The 22,570-nt window shown below is 43.1% G+C and overlaps 1 protein-coding gene across 1 annotated transcript in view; it reads right to left on the reverse strand.

Annotated features, from left to right (window-relative positions):
• The window catches only part of LOC123231162 (myosin-16-like), an 89,025-nt gene that overhangs the window by 57,024 nt on the left and 9,431 nt on the right, over positions 1-22,570 (reverse strand). The window contains 9 exon segments of the mRNA XM_044657411.1: positions 387-601; positions 2,089-2,268; positions 7,570-7,740; positions 9,198-9,466; positions 9,965-10,103; positions 14,444-14,547; positions 16,739-16,837; positions 20,326-20,389; positions 22,207-22,299. Coding sequence (XP_044513346.1) covers positions 387-601; positions 2,089-2,268; positions 7,570-7,740; positions 9,198-9,466; positions 9,965-10,103; positions 14,444-14,547; positions 16,739-16,837; positions 20,326-20,389; positions 22,207-22,299 — 1,334 coding nt within the window.

Consider the following 22,570-nt stretch of genomic DNA (forward strand, 5'->3'; position numbering starts at 1 on the left):
CCTTCCTTCCTTCCTTCCTTCCTTCCTTCCTTCCTTCCTTCCTTCCTTCCTTTCCTTCTTTATTCCTTCCTTCCTTTCTCTTTCTTTCTTTCTTTCTTTCTTTCTTTCTTTCTCTTTTCTCTCTCTTTCTCTCTCTCTCTTTCTCTATTCTTTCCTTCTCTATTCTTTCCTTCTTCCTTCCTTCCTTCCCTCTCTCCCACCCTCTTTCCTTACTTCCTCCCTTCTTTCTCTCTTTGTTTGTTTCTTTCTCTCTCTTTCCTTCCTTCCTTCCTTCCTTCCCTCCCTCCCACCTTCCTTCCTTCCTTCCTTCCTGAGGGCAAGGGTAATGTCACTTTCCTCCTTGGGGTGCCCAGCACTGAGCAGTGTCTGACACTAGTAATCCTTGTTGGCTGACTGTTAAGAGAGGGGAAATGCATTTTCGCCCTCAGCCTCCCACCAGCAGGAGGGACGATGCAGTGGGGGTATGAGCCATACCTGCGGCCTCCTCTTCTTTAAAGAGGAGAGCAAGCAAGTTCATGCTGGATTTCTGGAACAAGCCCACCACAGTTTCATTCAAGGGGTCCTTGTTTTTCTCCAGCCAGCCAGTGATGTTGTACCCCACCTGGAGAGAACCAAGATCCAACAGTGTGAGCTGCCTTTTCTCCTCTCTTGGCTAACATCTGGGCTAGAGGTCTGCCCCCTAAATCTTGCCCCCTAAATCAGGGCAGAATGGCAGGGCTAAGGGTGGGGGGCAGGGAAGAAGATGTCAAATGGGGAGAAAGCTGAATCATCCATATTGGCTGCCTGCATCACTCCAGTTAACTAAATTCTCCAGTGAAGATCTAACTGGAAGGAACAAGGAGAAAGAAAATGTTCTAGGTCCTTCAGCCTGAGCACAGCCCAGGGAAAGAGCAAGGGAGCCAAAAAAACTTTTTGTTCTTTCGTTTCCAATATTGGGGGAAAAAAAAGAAAACCAAAGGGGAAAACTCAGTCTCTCCTTCTGGAGGTGCCTGAACTTTGGGGCTCGGTTCTCGGAAGTGAAGCCGATCTCCTTGGCTTTGAGGTATTCACTGGCTAGAAATCAAATGCTATTTTAATTTCAGGAGAGGGGAAGCTCTGCAGTTCCCGTCCCCATCCTGCTGTTTGCTTAGGGTTGCCGGGAGATCCACTCATTGGGAGCTCAATAATATCTCAAAAAGCCTGCTCTCTCTGCTCAGCCTTAAGTGCGGCCTCTTGACGCCATGGTCCAAAAGCACCTCTCTCCCTGCTGCTCCATTCACAGAGGTCTCCATGAACCTGGCAAAGAGCAGGCGGCTAGCTCTTCCAGCAACCTGAAGTCACACAGAAAGGGGGGGGGGGCTGATCTTTTTCCTTCAGCTTGCTGAACAAAGACTCCCTTCCTCTGTTAATTATACTTGAAGACTGTGTGTGCCAGAAATGAATGGGGAGCCAGAATCCTGGCAGCAGCGAGCCGCCCCCACTCTTGTCTCTCTTCCCCTCTCCAACCTCCCAGCTAGCTCCATTTCCTATTGGAGCTGTCCTGGTTATGGAGATAAGTCATTTTGATTTGCTGGTCACAATCTGTTGGAGCATCTCCCACCCCCTTTCCAATTTGGGAATTACTCATGGATTCGTGGCGTCTTTGCCAATGTATTCATTTCTGGCCCACTCTCCGAGTCTGAGATGTCAAACTGAAGGCTAGCAGGACCAGAATCCGGGGAGGAAAAGAATGGCAGGTTCAACAGGAGGGCCAGAGATGGCTTCAAACCCGCCGTCCTTTGCTCCAATGCTTTGGAATTTTCCATGAGGGGGAAGGAGTGGGCAGGGTGAGTGAGCAGGAGGCATGCCTCCCTTTGCTTAGCAGGTCACACTTTTCTGAAGTGTTGCTAGGCTCTTCCACTCACTTAGAAGCCCATAGCGGTATATTCATCCCTTCCCTACCACCTCCTCCATCGATGGCGTGCAGCACTTGGAAATGCATTCCAGTGTGAATCTGCAATATGCTGGAGTGTTTGGTTGGGTCTGGAATAGCTCATCTGGAAACAGTTCCTGGGTCTGGAAATCAACACAGCAGATGGCTGCTGATGGACAGCTGGTGCCAGTACTTACCGTGCCAGCGTAGTGGACTAGCTCAAAGTGGGCTTCAGGGCCTTTGCCTTTGCCTCCCTTTGGCTTGAGGAAGTTATTGGACTTTCCCAAGTGATTGTCATACAGGGCTGCCTTGAACGTGGCATCTGTGGCTTTGGGGAAGACACATTGCTCTTCCAAGATGGAGAAGATGCCCATGGGCTGGGAGAGATAAGAGGGAGAGAAGGAAGCCACAGAATTAGAGGAGAAGTGATGTTGGTTAAGTAAATCCTGATCAATGCAATAGGAAACCAGAATTCCAGAGGACTCATGAAGACACATGCTATCCCACCTCAGGACAGAGGTGATGGATTCAGGGTGCAGAAGAAGGAATACACTCTTGGACATGGCCAATGAGGAAATTAATTTGTCTTGACTTCTTTTAGTTTTAGTTTTTAGTTTGGACATCATCCTGCAGGAAATTATACAAGAGAACTGTCCTGACATTCTCGAATAAGGGGGAAAAGTGGAAATAGAAAGATAGTTTTAGTTTTTATTTATCAAAAGTATTATGTATTTGAGGGCCAGGGTAGAAGAGGAAAGATAATGAATGCTTATTAATTAAAAATTTAAAACAAAAATTTTAAATTTAAAAACAAAAGAAATTAAAAACCAAAAGGCAACTAGGTGGCTTAGTGGATAGGGCAATGGGAAGGCTTAGGTTCAAATCTGGCCTCAGACACTTCTTAGCTATGTGACCCTGGGCAAGTCACTTAACTCTAGTTGCACTACCCTTATTACCACTCTTCTGCCTTAGGACCAATATACAGTATTGACTCTAAGATGGAAGGTAAGGAGTAAAAAACAATGTTTTAAAATGAAAAAACAAAAGAGTTGGGATGGAGATGCAGAAGGAGCATTGAGCCTTGGGGAGCTGAGTGGATGATTGCAGGGAGCTGTGTCCAAATTTGTCCAACAAGGGGCTAAACGCTTGAATCAATGCTTGAAGGGACTGATCAGTTTCTTCCCTAAGCTCCTAGAAGCTGGTTTTTGACTCTTCTTAGCCAGGACCCAGAATAGATCTGGGAATAAGATCAGCCTTCAGTGAAATTGTGAAATAGGGGAGTTTGGGCTGTATTACCTCTGCTTTCTCTTCCTGTATCCCTCCCCATCCCCAACCCCACCCCATTGGGTGTTTTCACATAGTTCTCAGACCTTCTTATCACAGAAAAAAAGTCATGTGATAAGCTCTTTCTTGCCAAAGTATTAAAGAAGTTAAAAGATTGAAAATGTAATTCTAAACCCACATGTCCTCCTAACTTCCCCATTTCTGTAGAGGAAATCACCAGTAATCCATGTTTGCAACTTAGAAATCATCCTCAGTTCTACAGTCTTCCTCATCCCCATCCAATCAATTTTCCAGCCTTGTTGATTCCTCACCTCCATCTCTCTTATCCACCTCTTCTCTCTGTTCTCTTGGACACTACAGTAGTTGGAGCACTCATCACCTCTTCCTTGTTCTATTATGATAGCCTCCTACTTGGTCTCTTTGCCTCCAGAATTTCTCCCTTCTCCAAACCATCTTTCATAGAGATTCCAAAGTGAATTCTCTAAAGCTGACTCTGTCACTCTCTTGCTCTCCTCATTTCAGAAACAGATATTTTCGGGTTGGGGATGGGGTAGGGGATCTTCCTTTTGTTCCTCAAATGATATCATCATATGAGATCACAGATAACAGTCACTTAGTTAAGTCATAAAATCACTGATGATTAAATATTAAAGCTATCTAGGGTGCAATTAGGTGCTTCAGTGGATTGAGTGCCAGGCATAGAGATGGGAAGTCCTGGATTCAAATCTGGCCTTAGACACTTCCTAACTGTGTGACCCTGGATGAGTCACTTAGCCCCTATTTCCTAGACTTCACCACTCTTCTGCCTGGGAACCAATACTGATTCTTAGATGGAAGGTAAGGACTTTATTTAAAAAAAAAAAAAAAAAAAAAAAAAGGTCTAAGGATCTTACTAAAATTCTTTAATTTTACATATAAGGAAACTGAGACCTAGGGAACATGTGACCTGAGTGACCCTGGGCATGAACCCTCTAGCCCACAGTTTCCTCATCTGTAAAATGTAAGAAGTAGACAAGATCATCCCCACTGTCCCTTTCAGGCAGCTAGGTGGTACAGTAAATAGAATGAAAGAAGTTCTGAATTCTAATTTGACCTCAGATACTTACTAGCTGGGTGACCTTAGGCAAGTCATTTAACCCTATTTGCCTCAATTTCCTCACTTGTAAAAAGAGCTGGAGAAGGAAATGGCAAACCACTTCAGTATCTTTACCAAGAAGACTCTAAATATGGTAACAAAGAGTCGGACATGACTGAAACAAATGAACAATAACAATGCCCCTTCTCACTCTAAATCTGTATGTTTAGATTTTTAGTACCTTCCAGCTCTGATGATCTATGATTCTCTGACTTACTAGTGGAATGGCCTTGGGTAAATTGTATAACTTATAAAATGGAAATAGATTTGGAGCTCGATGGGGTCTTAGAGATCATCTAAGCCAGTATTTCATTTTACAGATAATAAACCAGAGAGACAGATAATGTAAGCGCCCCCAGTCACCTGAGTAGGAAGGAGCCAAGCCAGGATTTGCAACTAGATTCCCTAATTCCAGATCTTTCAATTATACTACACTGTAGTGAGGAACCAATAAGATGGCACATGTGGGAGTCTGCTGAAAACTAACCATAAAGCATTATAGAAATATAAGGTACATAATACCCCAAAACGTTCAAAGAAAGAGGAAAAAGACCCATAGGTATAAAAATATGTATAGCAACTCTTTTTGTGGTGGCAAAGAACTGGAACCCAAGGGGGATGGCCATCCTCTAGGGCAGTGATAGCAAACCTTTTAGAAACCAAGTACCCAAACTGTAATCCTCACATTGCATGTGAGCCTCCTGCCTTACCACAGACAGGGGAGGGAGAAAGTGCTCCCTTTGTGCTGCTGGGCAGAGGGGCAGGTGATGAGGGAAATGTCCTCAGGTGCACATGGAGAAGGGGAAGGGAGCAGCCGCCTCTGACATGTGTACCATAGGATCGCCAATAAGGTACTTACTAGATAATGACTACATAAGCTATGGCAAATGGATATGACAGAATTTGTTATTTGGTCATTTTTTCAGTCATGTCCAACTCTTCATGATCCCATTTGGGGTTTTCTTGGGAAAGATATTGGAATGGTTGGCTATTTCCTTCTCCAGATCATTTTACAAATGAAGAAACTGAGGCAAATAGGGTTAAATTACTTTCCCAGGGCAATACAGCTAGGAAGTGTCTGAGCCCAGATTTGAATTCAGGAACATGAGTTTTCCTGACCCCAGGCCTGGCACTCTACCTACTGTGTGCCTCCTAGCTGCCTACCACCTACTTGTGAAATATTATTATGAAATTATGAAGAGGATGCTTTCAGAGAAACCTGGAAAGACTTATATGAATAGATGCAGAATGAAGTAAGCAGAACCAGGAAAACAATTTATACAATGATAACAATATAGTAAAGATAATTGAATTTGAAAAACTGGGGAACTCTGAATAACACAATGACCAAAGACAATTCCAGAGGTCTCATGATGAAACATGCTGCCCACCTCCTGATGGAGAGCTAATGGACTTGATGCAGATTGAGACATATTTTGAAGTGGGCAGAACCAGGAGAATAGTAGAGTCAATAAAAGAAATATTAGAGGCAGCTGGATAGCTCAGTAGATTGAGAGCCAGGCCTAGAGATGGGAGGTCCTGGGTTCAAATCTGGCCTCAGACACTTCTCAGCTGTGTGACCCTGGGCAAGTCACTTGACCCCCATTGCCCACCCTTACCACTCTTCTGCCTTGGAGCTAATACACAGTATTGATTCCAAGATGGAAGGTAAGGGTTTAAAAAAAATAAAAAAATAAAAAAAATAAAAAATATTATATGATGATCATCTGTGAAGAACTAAACTATTATCAGCAAAACAAGGTCTCACGTTAACCCCAAGCGTCTCATGATAAAAAATACTATCCAAAGCCAAAGAAGGAACGGTTCGAATCTGATTGCAGATCAAAGCACATCCTCTTTCTCTTGATTTCCTTCATGAGTTTTTTTTTTATTGTACTGTGATATTTATCTTGTGTCATGGTGTGTGAAGAATATGGAAATAACATCTTGCATGAAAGCACTGGTATAACCTATATCATACTATTTACCACTTTGGGTGTGGCAGGGGGAAGGAGGGAGGGAGGGAATGAACAGAAATCACAAAATGTCAGAAAGCAATTGTCAAAAATTTGTTTCTACGTGTAATTTCAAAAAATGAAAGGAAGTAAAAAAGTAAAAACAAATTAGAGTCCTTTGGGGGGGGAAGGGGGGACAAGGCCAATGAAAGAATGTGTTTTGCTTGGCTATGCATGTTTGCATCAGAGGTTTGCTTTTTCTTGCTTTCTCATGGGGACAGGGGGAAGTAGAAAGGAGGGAAGGCAAATCTTCGAAAATAAAATAAAATCTCATTTAAAAAATAAATGTAAGATATAATAACAATGATGAAGATTCTAATTGCTTTTCTTATTTGGAGTCTCTCCTTTCTGATCCTTCACAGCTGCCAAAATAACACTAAAGCACTGGTCCACCTAGGAAATGCCCTAGTGCCTCTAGGATCAAATAGAAAGCTCCTCATCTTGGTGCTGATGCCTTTCAGAATCTGCCTCCAGCCTACTTCCCAGACATTCACATTACTCTCCCGCCCACTCTCCTCTCCAGGCAAAGTGACCCAGCTGTTTCCCAGAATTTGGCAAACCATTTTCCATGGCTGTGCCTTTGCAAAGCCTGCTCCCCCCATGCCTAGCATGCAATCTTCATTTTCACATCTTGGAACCCGTAACTTCCTTCAAGGCTCAAATCAGGTGCTACATCTTCAGTCCAGGCTTGTCAGACCCCTTCTTGGTTCATGTTCTCACCTTCCTCAACTTATCTGGTATATACTTTCCCCAGTAGAATGTAAATTCCATTTTTGTCCTTTTCTCTCTAGCTCCTAAAACAGTGAGCACAGCAAATGCTTGTTGCATAGAATTGGAAGGGAAGATAAAGGGAAGGGAAGGGAAGGAAAAATGAAGGGAAGGGAAGAGAAGGGAAGGAAAGGAAAGGGAAGATGAAGGGAAGGGAAGGAAAAATGAAGGGAAGGAAAGGAAAAGGGAAGGGAAGGGAAAGGAAGATAAAGGGAAGATAAAGGGAAGATAAAAGGAAGATGAAGGGAAGAGAAGGGAAAATAAAGGGAAGGGAAGACAAAGGGAAGGGAATAGAGGGGAGAGGCAAAAAGGGGGAAAAGGAATAGAATGGAAAGGAAAGGAATGGAAGAAAAGGGATGGAACGGAAAGACATGGAATGATGAGATGAAGTCCTAGGCTTCCAACTCTTAAGTGTTTAACTCACTGATGAGCTCAAGCTCCTTTTCTCTATCCTCCTCTCTTGAAAGGATTATTACCTTTTCTAGAAGGTCAATGCAGGCCTGCAGATCCAGACCAAAGTCAATGAAGACCCATTCGATGCCTTCCCTTTTGTACTCCTCCTGCTCCAGCACAAACATGTGGTGGTTGAAAAACTGCTGGAGCTTCTCATTGGTGAAGTTGATGCAGAGTTGCTCAAAGCTGTTGAACTGCAAAGGGAGGAGTGAGAGAAGGGAGATAATGAAAAATAGATCTTCCTACAGAACAGGGACTTATCGATATGCCTCCTAGGGGCTTCCATGCATCCCGAGATGTGAACTTGTTTAAAGACATTATAGAAGTTATAGAGAGTCAGCATGCACTAACAGTTAGAGATGTGGCTTCCTTCCATATCAGCAAGTGCTATGCCCAACATATACAGGCTATGGGGCCCTAGGAAAATCACTTAATCTCTTTGTATGACCACTGATAACCAGCATTTATAGAGCACTTGAAGGTTTGCAAAGTACTTTACAAATATTATCCTCAAAACAAACAATATTTTCCCCCATTTTACAGATGAAGAAACTGAGGCAACAGAAGTCAGTGTCACAGAGCTAGTGTCTGAGACAGCATCTTAACTCTGGTTTTCCTGGCTCTAAGCCCTGAGCTCTATCCATTTCAGCACCTACCTGCCCCATGGCAACTCTCTATGACTACAAATTGCAAGGTAGGTGCCAATCTGCATTGGTTGGGTGAATTTCCTCACCAGAAGTTCCCTCTACCAATATCAGATCCCATCTAATCCGAAAAAGAAGAAGAAATTAGCTTAGCTTCTCAGGGCCAAAAGAAATTAGGATGGAGTCTAAGGAAATTAATAATAATAATGATTGTAATTATGAAATACCTACTATGTGCCAGACACTGGGCTAAGCGCTTTATAAATATTATCTCATCTGATCCTTACAACAATTCTAGGAGGTAGGTGCTACTATTATCCCCATGCTAAAGTTGGGGGAAATGAGGCAAACAATAGTTAAATGCTTGCCCAGGCTCACCCAGCTAGTAAGTGCCTGAAGCTGGATTTGAACTCAGATCTTCTTGACGAGCCTCAAGGCTCTATCTACTCTGCCATCAGTTACTCCTAAGAAATTAGGCCAAAGGCAGGTAGGCATTCTCTTTTTCTGGTGGTGCTGTTTTGGTCCTGACCCATGATTTTATCTATGTAGGGAACACCTAGTGTGGAAACACCGTCAATCAAAAATTGCTTTCTAACTTAGTCTCAGAAATCTCTTGGGAGTTTTAACTTAACAGTTATGTGACTTGCCTATGTTCACACCACAAATATAGGTCAGAGTCAGGATTTGAACCCAAGTCTGCCTGACTCTGAGGCTCTCTCTCTAAACATAGTGCCATGCTGCCTCTCTAATTAAAAGGAGAAAATAGATCTGTAAAGAAAGACCTAGATGACCCAATAGATAGAGTACTAAGCCTGGAGTCATGAAGACCTGAGTTCAAATCTAGCCTCTGATACTTACCATCCATGTCATTCTGGGCAAACCACTTAACTTCTGTTTACCTCAGTGTCCTCAACTGTAAAACATGAATAATAATAGCATCTCTCCCCCCTCCAGAGCAGGAGGAGGAAAAAGAGGAAGAGGAGGAGGAAGAGGGTTCAGAAGCATGCCTCAAAGATCTCGAAGCCTGCAATGTCCAGCACCCCAATGAAGAACTGCCTCTGCATCTTGGTATCCAGGGTTTTGTTGATCCTGACCACCAGCCACTTGAACATCTTGTCATAGATGGCTTTGCCTAGGGCACCAATGGAGTTGTTACACTGATCCATGTTCTGGCCCTTCTGTACAAATTCATTGCCCACTTTGACTCGTGGCCGGGTGATGCCCTTCTGCAGCTCCCCAGAGTTGAGACCCATGAGGTGGGCGACTTTGTCAGCCACTATAGAAGGTAGAAAGGAAAAGACAAGGATTGTGTGGTGCCTCTATGGCATGGTTGGTACAATATTATTCACATTAAAGGCTGCTACATGACTTAAGTGGATAAGAAAGAGTCAGGAAGAGCTGAGGTCAAATCTGGCCTCAGAGACTTCCTAGCTATGTGACCCTGGACGAGTCACTTAATCCCCACTGTCTAGCCCTTACCGATCTTCTGCCTTGGAACCAATACATGGTATTGATTCTAAGACGAAAGGTAAGGGTCTAAAAAAAAAAAAGGAAGAAAGAAAGAACAGGGACTAAGCTTTTGCTTTTCCTTCTAAACTCATCGTTTGACATCTAATGCATAGTAAGACAGGCTTATTGCTCATTGGCCGATTGAATCTTGAAAATGGTAGTCATGGTGATGGCCAACCAACAAACCAATAGGCATTGACGCCTGTTACCTTCATGGATTTGCTTCTGGCTGCTCTTGACCCGTGGTCTTGGCCAAACAACTTACCCTCAGTGGTGTCCACTTCCGCCTGCTCCTCTCTTGGTTTCTGCTTGAATTTCATGTTCCCGAAGTGCATGATGCCTCCAGTCAGTTTGTAAACCCCAATCTTCTCTTCTGCGGAGAAGCCCAGGACATCAAAAGCAACCTGGAGAGCAGCAGGGAAGAGACACCCAACAAAAGTCATGATGATTGCCTGGAGACTCATCCCACGCCACCAAGGGAGGAGACCTGCATATACACACATATTCATACACATATTTGTGGGGGGGCATGCACACGTATATACACATATACATGCAGAGAGAGAGACATATACACATATACATATACACGCATAAATATAAATATAGATAGATGGATAGATAGATAGGTAGGTAGGTAGATAGATAGATAGATAGATAGACAGGGAGATAGACAGACAGACAGACAGACAGACAGACAGACAGACAGACAGATAGATAGATAGATAGATAGATAGATAGACAGACAGATAGTTGTTCAGTCGTATCTGGCTCTTTTTGATCAATTTTTGGGTCTTTCTTGGCAGAGATATTGAAGTAGTTTGCCATTTCCTTCTCTAGTTCACAAGGTTAATTGATTTGCCCAAGGTCACACAGCTGGTAAGTATCTGAATCTGGATTTGAACTCAGGTTTTCCTGATGCCAGGTCTAGCACTCTATCCATTGTGCCACCTAGCTGTATGCATACATATAGATTTACATTTATGTATACATACATATATCTATAGATATAGACATACAAACAATATACACACTTGTGTATTCCTTGCAGGTCAACAATGATTACTAAAATCAGGGCTGGTGTCATTTGCACATTTTCAAGGAAAAGTCTCTCATCTTGGAACAATGACCCTCCAATCAGAATCTTTCACGACATTCTTTGAAAGGTCATGTTTTGAGACAGTGAGGTGTCTCAGTGGATTGAGAGCCAGACTGGGAGACAGGAGGTCTGAGGCTCAAATCTCACTTCAGATACTCCATAGTTGTATGATCCTGGGCAAGTCACTTAACCCCCAATGCTTAGTCCTTACTGCTCATCTGCCTTGAAATCAATACTTAGTATCACTTTAAAAAACAAAAAAACAAAACCCTCATCTTCCATCTTAGAATCAATACTGTGTATTGGTTCCAGGGCAGAAGAGTGGTAAGGGCTAGGCAATGGGGGTCAAGTGAAACAGCTAGAAAGTGTTTGAAGTCAAATTTGAATCCAGGACCTTCCATTTGAGGATCAGTTTTAAGATGGAAGGTAAGGGGTTTTTAAAAAAAGAAAAGAAAAAAAAAACTAAAGAAAAAAGAAAAGAAAGGTGTTTCCCATTGCATATACAATCAGACTCAGTTGCTCTATTGTTTCCTTTTGCTGACATAATTTTTTCCCTCTTCCATTTTTATTCTGCTACAAGGCATAGCTTTTGGAGTTTGGGGGGAGGAGAGGATATTTAGAAATGAAAGGGATGAAAGGAAAAGGAGTATTTCCTAGCTGAAATCACTAACTAAGAGAAGGCAGGACCCCAAGTCTCAAGCTCATTAAAGATAATGGTCCAGATTCACCTTAAACTATTGTTGATCAGAATTCGTTTCTAGTTTCGAGCTTGGTGAAATAACAATATCTATAATTTCCTGACTGCAGAACGCCCTGGGGCTTTTCTAATTTAAACTTTGGGGAGGAAAAATCTCAATCAATATTTTCCCAAGTCTTGGATTATTGAGCGGGTGTCTGTTTAAATAGATGGATCTTCTGAGAAAATCAATTTCTTATGAGGGAACAATCTGTGCCCCAAGTTAACACCCTGCTCACCAGTTCATTAAGACTCTGTTTACTCTACGGTATGAACTAGACTGTCTGTAGCTTGAGAGTAACAAGCACTTTCCCTAAGCTAACACAATTTCCCTGTTGCCAGGATATTTAACTGTTTGCCTGGTCATTGCAGCAGGCCTGGACTTAGGGGAGAGCATCCTGGTGAGCCAGCCATTCTTCCCCATCCCATAAGATGACAGCATCTTCTGGCTCAAGGGCACACACTCTATTCTTTGCCAGGTTATCTCCCTCGAGACAGCCACCATATTATCCCTTGGATTTCTTCTCTCTTCCAGGCTAACCATCCCCAGTTCCTTCAGCTGGCTCTTGCTGTTGTTCTTGTTAAATTAACACGTAATTAATTTATAATAATGGGCAGCTAGATGGCCTAACACCCTGCTCACCAGTTCATTAAGACTCTGTTTTAAGTGCCAAGCCTGAAGTCAGGAACACTCAGCTTCCTGCGTCCAAATCTGGCCTCAGACACTAACTCTCTATATGACCCTGGACAAATCACTTAAACTCTGTCTGCCTCAGTTTCTTCAACTGTAAAACTGGAATGATCATAATAGCACCTCTTTTCACAGGACTGTTGTGAGGATCCAAGGAGATAATCTTTGTAAAGTGGCTGGCACATAGTAGGCACTTGTTTTCTTTCCTTCCTTCCCTTTTACAAATGAGGAAACTGAGGCTAAGAGATTTCCCTAAGCTCACATAGCTAGGAAACATCTGAGGCAGAATCTGAGTTTGGGGCTCTCTGACTCCAAGTCCAATGCCTTATCCACAGCCTCTAGTCTTTTCCTCATCTTAGTGACTGTCTTCCAGACTCATTCTAGCTTGTTGATATTCTTCCTAAAGTTCATGGGTCTGAATCTCACACTACCTCTATGGTTTGCCCAGGGTAGACTAGAGCAGGACTGTCACCACCCCAGTCCCCTATGCAGTGGCTCTAAATCAGTCTCTCTAGTTTCCACCGGCAGGCCATCGACATCAGACAGACGTCTCACATCAGGAGTTGTGCCCAGTGGCCCAGCACTAGGGTACGTCCTGGCATCCTTGTCCGGACAGTTACCGGCCAGAGGCAGTCTGACTGATTTCAAATGGCATGTTTTATTCAATCAGCTAGGATGATAAAACGATGCTTTAGGGGGAATCCTTTGGCCAGCTTGTGAACTATACGAGATGAGATTGAGCCAAAGGGGGCCAGGGCCAGCTCTGCACAGGTCCATTTAGCCCCAGGGTGTGGGACTGATTTGTCATTGAAAACCCCCTGCCATCCAGACACTGGGAAAACTGGAGCCTGGCACTGCCTTATTGATAGCATTGAAAAAAATCTTCCTATTTTATGATCAGACCCAGTTAATATATTATTAATATTAATATATTCATATATAATAATTAATAATTGATTAATATAACTCCTGAGCTACCCAGCTGCCCCAATATATTGGTGAATTTTGCCGTCCTGCTCTTTTAAATTTTTCTTTAAAAATATTTGTTATAGGGGCAGCTAGGTGGCTCAGTAGTTAGAGAGCCAACCCATAGACGAGAGGTCCTGGGTTCAAATGTGGCCTCAGATACTTTCTAGCTGGGTGACCCTGGGCAAGTCACTTAACCCCCATTGCCTAGCCTCACTGCTCTTCTGCCTTGGAATCAATACTTAGTATCAATTTTAAATGGAAGGTAAGGGTTAAAAAGAAAGGTATTTGTTAAAAGGAAGGCCTCAGTGGAGAGGAGAGAAGGACTTTTTGAGAAATAAATATAATGTAAAAATAAAAGACATCAATCAAAATATGAAAATTTTTTTAAAATATCAAAAGTTATTCCAACAACCTTTAGGCTAGGTGGCACATTGGATAAAGTACTGGGTCTGGAGTTAGGAAGACCTGAATACAAATCCTCATTTAGACACATTCTACCAATGTGGGCAAGTTATATAATATATACATGATACAAAATGGTACCTGCCTTCTAGGGTTATTGTTAAAAGAAGATAAAAAGTAAAATGTAAGATAAAATGTGATATTTGTCAAGTACTTTACAGACATGAAAATGGCATAAAATGCTATCTATCATTATTGTTTTTTCCTCTGAGAAAGTAAAATATGTAATAATAAAATATCTTTAAAATACTAGATGAGGTATACCCTAAAGTTTCTATTTTTTAGTGCTCGAATGGTGGTTAGAACACTGAGTCTGGAGTCAGGAAGAACTGAGTTTAAATCCATTCTTGGACTCTTCCTAGCTCTGTGACTTTGAGCATGTCACTTAATCTCAGCTTGTCTAGGAGACAGCTGAGTGGCTCACTCTAGGGCCTTGTGTCAGGAAGACCTGAGTTAAAATCTATCCTTGGACACTTCCAGCTGGGTGACCCTGGGCAAGTCACTTGACCCCCATTGCCCAGCCCTTACCACTCTTCTGCCTTAGAACCAATACACAGTATTGATTCTAAGGAAGAAGGTAAGGGTTTAGGGATAAAAAAAAGGACCTTAGAGGTCATCTAGTCCAACCTCCTTATTTGACATTTGAGGTACCAAGAATTTCCCCAAAGCTACACAAGAAGTGGCAGAACTACGATTTGAACCTCCTTGTCTTCTCACTCCAAATCTTTATCCAGTCCCATACTGCGCCCATCTTGCTTTGTGCCAATTGCCGCCCTTCCCCACTCACGTCTGTGATCTGTAACTCTTCCCCGTCATCCATGTTATCGACGACAGTGACACCCTGGCTTATCCAGTGATATTCCTTGGGATTAGACACCAGGAGCAAACTCTCTGCAGAAAAAGAGAAATCAAGAGAACTCCATGATGACTGATAACCATTGGGAGCAAACCAATGGAAGCAAAAGCATGGGCATGAGGGCTGCATACCATTTTGTGGCCCATTGTGCTGGCTTTCCAAAGAACCATTAGACTTTTCAGGGATCTCTTGTGAAAATTCGGGAGACATTTCCTCTAACATTTGACAAAAGATCATACCACAAACCTCTAAGTGGCTCAGTAGACAGAGAGTCAGGCCAAGAGATGGGAGGTTCTGGATGGAAAACTGGCCTCAGACATTTCCTAGCTGTGTGACCCTGGGCAAGTTTTCTTCCTCTAGTTGCCTAACCTTACTGCTCTGCTGCTTTCGAATCCATACTTAGTATTGATTCTAAAATTGATTTAAAAAAATTAACAGGCAGCTAGGTGGCTCAGTGGATTGAGAGCCAGGTCTGGAATTGGGGAACCTAGGTTCAGATCAGACATTTCCTAGCTGGGTGACCCTGGGCAAGTCACTTAGTCCTCATTGCCTAGCCCTTATGGCTCTTCTGCTTTAGAACTGATACTTAATATTAATTCTAAAATGGAAGGTAAAGGTTTTAAAAAACAAATCCGGCAGCAACCTAATAGAGAAGAGGGAAAAGATTCCAGTGGTTGGGAAGGAGATAATAATCTGATTCCTTCCCCTTTTCCCCGCCTCCTACCTCTTCCTTCCCTTCTGAGCAAGGGCAAACTGTTCAAGAGCACCATTGCTACCTCTCCATTCCTCTTTCTAATCATTTCCACCTCTAAATCGCCAAAAAACTCTAAGACCTCAGTGGTTGAAGGGGTCAGTGATATGGTATGTGTGAGCAGGACCAGTGGGTTCATTGAGTAAGAGCTGGAAGGGACCTTAGAGACAGATTATCTAATCCAACCCTGTAATCCGGCAGATGAAGAAACCGAGGGAAAGAGATGTTAAGTGACTTGAGCAAGGTCACCCGAGGGAGTAAATGGCAGAAATGGGGTTGAAACTCAGGTCCCTGAGACTCTGGGTCTGAAACTTTTCACAGCACCATTTTGTCCCTTCTACTGTCCTGCTTTGGATTCCTTTCTCTCAAATTCTGAGCCCACTATTTCTGCTCAAATAGTCTTCTTATTCCAAGAATGTGAATCTGATGTGGGCTGAAATGTCCCACAAGCCCTGCCAAGTAGCTGTAACACAATCAAAAGAACATGGAAACAATCACTAGTTGATTAGTATGGGGCCACCTTTCAGATAAGACATATGGGTTGCTTAGATTTACAATTATGAGAAAACTCCTTACATCCAAGTCCCAAGTCCTTGATTAAAGGGGTTCGGTTTCCCATTCGCATAGGACTAGGTTCAAACAACGCCCAATTTCCACAATCCCTGCTTTACTTAGAACCTGTGCAGAGAGCAAAATTTGACCAAAAAGTTGCCCTGAGGTGTTTAACATATCATTAGCATTCTATTTACATTTCAGTTTGCTCCCCCTGAGTGGGCAACAGAGTGAATCCCGGGTGAAGCCACATAGATCAAAGCGAACCATGGGTAAGTGACAATTCCTTGGGAACAACAGGGCAATAACTGCCCAAGCAAATGATCTCTTTCTTAGTAACTAATCAAGATAAAAGTGCATTTTGAGAACCCCTCCACAGCTTCCTTCCTTACTCACACACCTCCCTTCCTACCTTTTTTACCCACTTTCCTTCCTTACACTTTACTAGCTAACTCTCTATAGCCTCTCTGGTACTGTACTGTCATAATAAAGCTTGTTCCCTCCACATGGAGTCAGGCATGACCTGTCAAACTCTCACCATGCCAGTATCAATTCTCATCTTGAAAAGATTATTTGAGAGACTATGGAGGGATAGACAAGGCCAGCTTGGCATGATGAAGGAAGGGTGGGAGATCCACTCATACTGAAGGCAATAGAAAAAGGCAGCTAGATGTCTCATTGGCTAGAGGGCCAGGCTTAGAGATGGGAGGTCCTAGGTTCAAATGTGGCCTCAGACACTTCCTAGATTTGTGAACCTGGGCAAGTCACTTAACCCCCATTACCTTGGAATCTATACATGGGAGGGAGAAAGGGAAGGAGAAAGAGAGAGAGAGAGAGAGAGAGAGAGAGAGAGAGAGAGAGAGAGAGAGAGAGAGAGAGAGAGAGAGAGAGAGAAAGAAAGAAAGATATAAATAGTTCTTTACCAAGAAGTTCAGGCTTCTTGTTAGAGAGGATCTGGTAGAAGATATGATAGCCTCTCTCAGCTGCTTGCTGGGAAATGACTCGAGATTTCTCTAAGAGATCTTAAAAAAAAAAAAAAAAAAGCACAGACACCAATCAATATATTCCTTGTTCCTATCCATATTCATAATGAAAAAGAAAATGAAAGCACTTGGGGGAACAATACATGCATAACACAGTTGGAAATTGTGGGATGCTCTCCCCTTTCCCATCAGCCCCATCCCAGCTCTTTCTCCAGGAACAACACTCCTCTCCCTCTCTTCTCTGCTCCCTGTTCCCAGGAGACTTTGTATAGCTCAGACCTGGCACCAACAACTCCTCAATGCTCTCTCAAGCCTCCTCCTCCTCCTCCTTTCTGTTATGAAGCAGGCTCTGGAGCCTCCCAAGACCAGCTGTCATCATTAGCCATGAGGTTAAATCTGGAGGAAGGGCCTTATATATTTTCATTGTGGGTCTCTAACCATTAGTGCTCATTCTTTGATAGCACGTTCTCACTCCCTTGTGGCCGCTTCATCCCAGTGAGTCGAACCCCAGGTTCTGGTGTGCACCCACCTTTCTTGATCCCCACTGGCCTGTTCCTTTACTCACATTTTTCTCAGCCCTACCTTCCCCTTCTCCCTAACACTCCATATCTGCCCAGCCCTCCCTCTTCTTTCTCTCTCACTCCTTCCATCTTCTGTCATTCAATGAGACCTGGCTCCCTCCTGATGCTGCTGCTTCCCTTCAAGTACAAGCCATACCTTCTTTTATTACCTCTCTCCCTCTACTCACTGGTTGCTGTGAGGAAGTAAAAATGTTCCTCATTGTCACTTCTAGACTCTCCCTCTACCACTAATACTCAACACTTTCTTCTCCTTTGAACTTCTTGCTATAATATAGCACCATGGAGGCAGCTAGGTGGCTCAGTGGATAGAGCACCACATCTAGAGGTGGGAGATCTTCAGTTCAAATCTGACCTCAGACATTTCCTAGCTATGTGACCCTGGGCAAGTCACTTAATTCCCATTGCCTAGTCCTTACAGCTTTTCTGCCTTGGAACTGATACTTAGTTCTAGAACAAAAAGTAAACATTAATTTTTAATTTTTTTTTTATTTTAAACCCTTAACTTCTATGTATTTACTTATAGGTGGAAGAGTGGTAAGGGTGGGCAATGGGGGTCAAGTGACTTGCCCAGGGTCACACAGCTGGGAAGTGGCTGAGGCCGGGTTTGAACCTAGGACCTCCTGTCTCTAGGCCTGGCTCTCAATCCACTGAGCTACCCAGCTGCCCCAACATTTTTTTAAAAATGTCTAGCACTAGATCTTGGTGTTCATTATCCTCTATTAACAATTTTCCCATGGGGGCAGTTAGGTGGCTCAGTGAATTGATAGCCAGGCCTGTAATTGGGAGGACCTGGATTCAAATCTGACCTCAGACACTTCCTAGCTGTGTGACTCTGGGCAAGTCACTTAAGCCCCATTGCCTAGCCTCCTGCTCTTCTGCTTTGGAACCAATACATAGTATTGATCCTAAGAAAAAAGGTAAGAATTCTTAATGAATAATTTTTTAAATGAGCCTCTAGGACATTCTCCTTCCTTCCTCAATGAGTTCAAAATTTGGCTTATACTCTTCTTCTCTCCCCAATTTCTGTTCTCCTACTAAAGGACTTCAGCATCCATATTAATGCTCCCTCAAATAACTTTCCAGGTCCTCAGTCTATTCAGTTCCCATGATCTCCTCCATTCCGCCTTAACTAAACACAGAGATGGTCGTACCCTTGATCTTGTTGTCACTCAAAAGTATCCCACTTCCATGTTCATGAACACCAACATTTCTTTATCTGATCAAAACTTTTCATCATTCTATTTCCCTTAAGTCTCTTTATTCTTTAGCCTCATTCTGATCTTTATTTCCTCCAGTTCTTCCCCAGACTATCATCTTTACACTAACTATATTCTTTTCCCTCCCTTATCTCAGCTCTCTTAATTAACTAATTCAACTCTAGCTGATTTTCCAACTCTCCAATCCCTTGTTTCCCTGTTTCACTTTGTCAAACCCTGAATTATTCTGGCTGTCCATTCCTTTCACTCCTTATTCATGTGTCCTTGAATGGAGGTAGAGGAAATCGTGATGCCATGCTGATAAATAACTTGATTGGGTCAACTACAAAATTAGTTTACCAATTTTAACTGAGATCTCACTACCCTTACAGCAATCCCTTTAAATTTACCTACTGTTGGGGCAGCTGGGTAGCTCAGTGGATTGAGAGCCAGGCCTAGAGACGGGAGGTCCTAGGTTCAAATCTGGCCTCAGACACTTCCCAGCTGTGTGACCTTGGGCAAGTCACTTGACCCCCATTGCCTACCCTTACCACTCTTCCACCAAGGAACTAATACACAGAAGTTAAGGGTTTAAAAATATAAAAAAAAAAAAAACAAAAAACAAATAAATTTACCTACTGTCTACTAGTATGCAACTTGTATGTACACAGTTATTTATGTGTTGCCTCCCTCATTAGAATGTAATCTCCTTGAGGGAAGGGACTATTTTTGCCTCTCTTTGTAGCACTAGCACTTAGTGCAGTGCTTGGTCTTATCAATCCATTTGGGGTTTCTTTGGCCACTGGAGTAGTTTGCCATTTCTTTCAGCTCATTTTATTGATAAGGAAACTGATGAAACAGGGTTAAATGACTTGCCCAGGGTCATACAGCTAGTGTCTGAAGTCAAATTTGAACTCATGAAGAAGAGTCTTCCTGATTCCAAGCCTATTTACAGTGCAACCTAGCTGCCCACTTGGCACACAAAGAATGTTTAATAAATATTTGTCAGTTGCCTGAATGGCATTTTAAAAATCCTTACCTTCTGTCTTAGAATTGATACTATGTATTGGTTCCAAAACAGAAGAGCGGTAAGAACTAGGAGACTGGAATCAAGTGACTTACTTAGGGTTCCACAGCTAGGAAGTATCTGAGACCAGATTTAAATCTAGAGCCTCCCATCTCGAAGTCTGGTTTGAGATCCGCTGAGCCACCTAGCTGCCCCTGACTGATTGGCTTTTATAGACACACAGACTGAGAGTTAGATGGGACCTGAGCATCCCACTGTTTCAACCCATATCCCAAAAAGAAGACGTACTCTAACGCGTTGGCCCAGTGGGCATCCATTCTTTGCTTGAAACTGTCTAATGAGAGAGAAAGCCAGTTCTTTGTAGAGCAGTCCATTCCATTTTGGAATAGCTCTGGAATTTGCCTCTTTGTAATTTCCCCCCATTGCTTCTAGCCCCAAAGGGAAGAAGTCTAGTCCCCTTTCTGCAAGAAGGCAGCCTTCCTAGTCCTTGAAGACAACGATTATTGCCAGAGTCTTGGTTTCTGGCTAAACATCCCCATTTCCTTCACCCCATCCTCTTATGGCTGGTGGTTCATTGATTGATGGACTCAAGGTCCTTGATCATCCCGGTTGTCCTTCTCCAGATGCCCTCCAGGGCAACAACGACCTTCCCCAAAGGCCGTGGCAGTGGACTCAGGGTCCCAGAAAAAGCCTCCCTAGTGCCAAAAGCTAGTTACCACTTACAGCTCTCAATATCAGCCCCAGCCAGTTTGCCAGTGGTGCCAAAGTGGATTCGGATAAACTTGCCCTGAGAAAAAAGAAGAAGATGGAAGTGTCTGTGAGGGAAGGAAAGGCACACTCAGGTTGTCAGAAACAGTGGATCAGGTTTGCTCTCACCCGCCGACTAGCCACTCCCACTGAAATTCCACATGAGTTACATGTGGGTGCCTTCAGGCCAGATCTGGTTCTCAGTTGAACTGGAATGCTGAACTGCAGGTTTTTCATGCAAATGGGTGGGAAAAGGCCAAGTTTCCAGGATTAAGTCCATAACCGATTGCCCTCTGAACTATTCCAGAGGGCAATTAGGTAACCTGCACTTTTTAAATTTTTTTTGCCATTTCAGGGATGAGGGAGAAGGAACCCCCAAGAGCCCTCTTATTTATATAGAATTTGAGATTTCCTCCTGAGAAAGGCAGCAGAAGTATTATCATCCCCATTTTAAGGACAAGGAAACTGAGGCTGGAAGAGTTCAGTGAAATGGCAAAGGGTTAAACAGCTAGGAAATGAGTGGCAGAGTCAGGACATGGAGTCATTTGGAATCCTTGGAACACAGTATGGTACGTTTACTGCCATGCCATGTCGCAGTCTCCAGAAAACAAAAATGGCTTGTCCTGCTTAGGAATTTGGGCAGCCTCCTCTAGGAAGGGCATCCAGCCCTGTCACAGAATTATGGGGACTTGGAGAGATCGTATCATCTCTCTTCCTACCATTAGGCAACACTGGACCTAGCTGAACCTAAAAAGGTGGATACTTAATTCTTTAAAATCTCTAAGAAAGCACATTCCACGATGATCTCTTCTGGGTCATTTATAGAGTTGTCTGTTCTGGCTCTGGGCCTTTACTGGTTTAGGGAGCTCCAGGTGTATAGCTTCCTTCCACCAAAGCAGAGAGCACCTCATCTGCAACTCACAGGCTTGCTGAGTTACCTGAGGCACGGAGAGGCTCTATGTTTTAGTCATGATCACGCACCTAGGTTGTTTCAGAGGCAAGACTCGGCTCCAGGTCTATTTGACTCCAAGGCCAGCCCTGTATTGGGCAATTGCCTCTCTTAGAGGAAGATCCGAGTTCAAATCCAGCCTCAGACACTTACTATGTGGCCCTGGGTAGGTCATTCAACATTTTAGCCTCTGTTTCCAGCTATAAAATGGGGATGATAATAGCACCTACTTCACAGGATTGTGGTAAGGATTGAATTATACATCTACATAACTTTAAACCTTAAAAGTACTTATAAATATTAACTACTAGTAAGGATCAAACTATTTATATATGTATATGTTTATAGATATGTGTTTGCATATATATGTAAACCTCAAAAGTGCTATAGAAATATTAGCTACTAGTAAGGATCAAATTATGTGTGTATGTGTGTGTGTGGTGGTGGGGGGGGGGGGTCTATGTATCCACCTAACTTTTTAAACTTAAAAAGTGCTCTTGGGGGCAGCTGGGCAGCACAGCGGACAGAGTGCCAGGCCTAGAGATGGGAGGTCCTGGGTTCAAATTTGGCCTCAGACACTCTCTAGCTGTGTGACCCTGGGCAAGTCATTTAACCCCCATTGCCTAGCCCTTACCGCTTTTCTGCCTTGGAACCAATATACAGTATTGATTCTAAGATGGAAGGTGAGGGTTTAAAAAAAATTAAGTAAAAATTTAAAAATATATTATATATATTATATACATTATATATATTATATGTATATATATATATATAAACTTTATAAACCTTCAAAGTGCTCTCTAAATACTAGCTCTTATTATCACTGGCACCTCCACTAGGATTCGAAGTCAGCCCTTGAGATGGCCAAAGGCAGATGCTGACCTAAAGGGCCCTTGTCAGGTACTCACAAATCGAGAGGAGTTGTTGTTCCTGGTGGTTTTGGCATTCCCAAAGGCTTCCAGCACAGGGTTAGCCTGGATGATTTGATCCTCCAGGGATCCCTACCCCAGGAAAAATAAAGCCAGAAAACAGAAATGTCAGGTGTCTGCCATCCTGGGAACCGTGATTCGTCCCGCCACGCCGAGCTAGCCAGGCACTGAGCCCATCTGCCGCAAAGGCCTCTGCCTGTCCACAGGTGTTGTGAGGAAGCACTGCTTCCCTTCTCTGGAAACCCTCCTTCATATTTAATAACTATTTGAAATATTTCCTTGTGATCAAAGTAGACTCTAAAAAGACTGAAAATAATTTCTTAGAGTTTTCACCGTGATTAAA

This window comes from Gracilinanus agilis, chromosome 1 (genome assembly GCF_016433145.1).
Source record: "Gracilinanus agilis isolate LMUSP501 chromosome 1, AgileGrace, whole genome shotgun sequence".
Lineage (NCBI taxonomy): Eukaryota > Metazoa > Chordata > Mammalia > Didelphimorphia > Didelphidae > Gracilinanus > Gracilinanus agilis.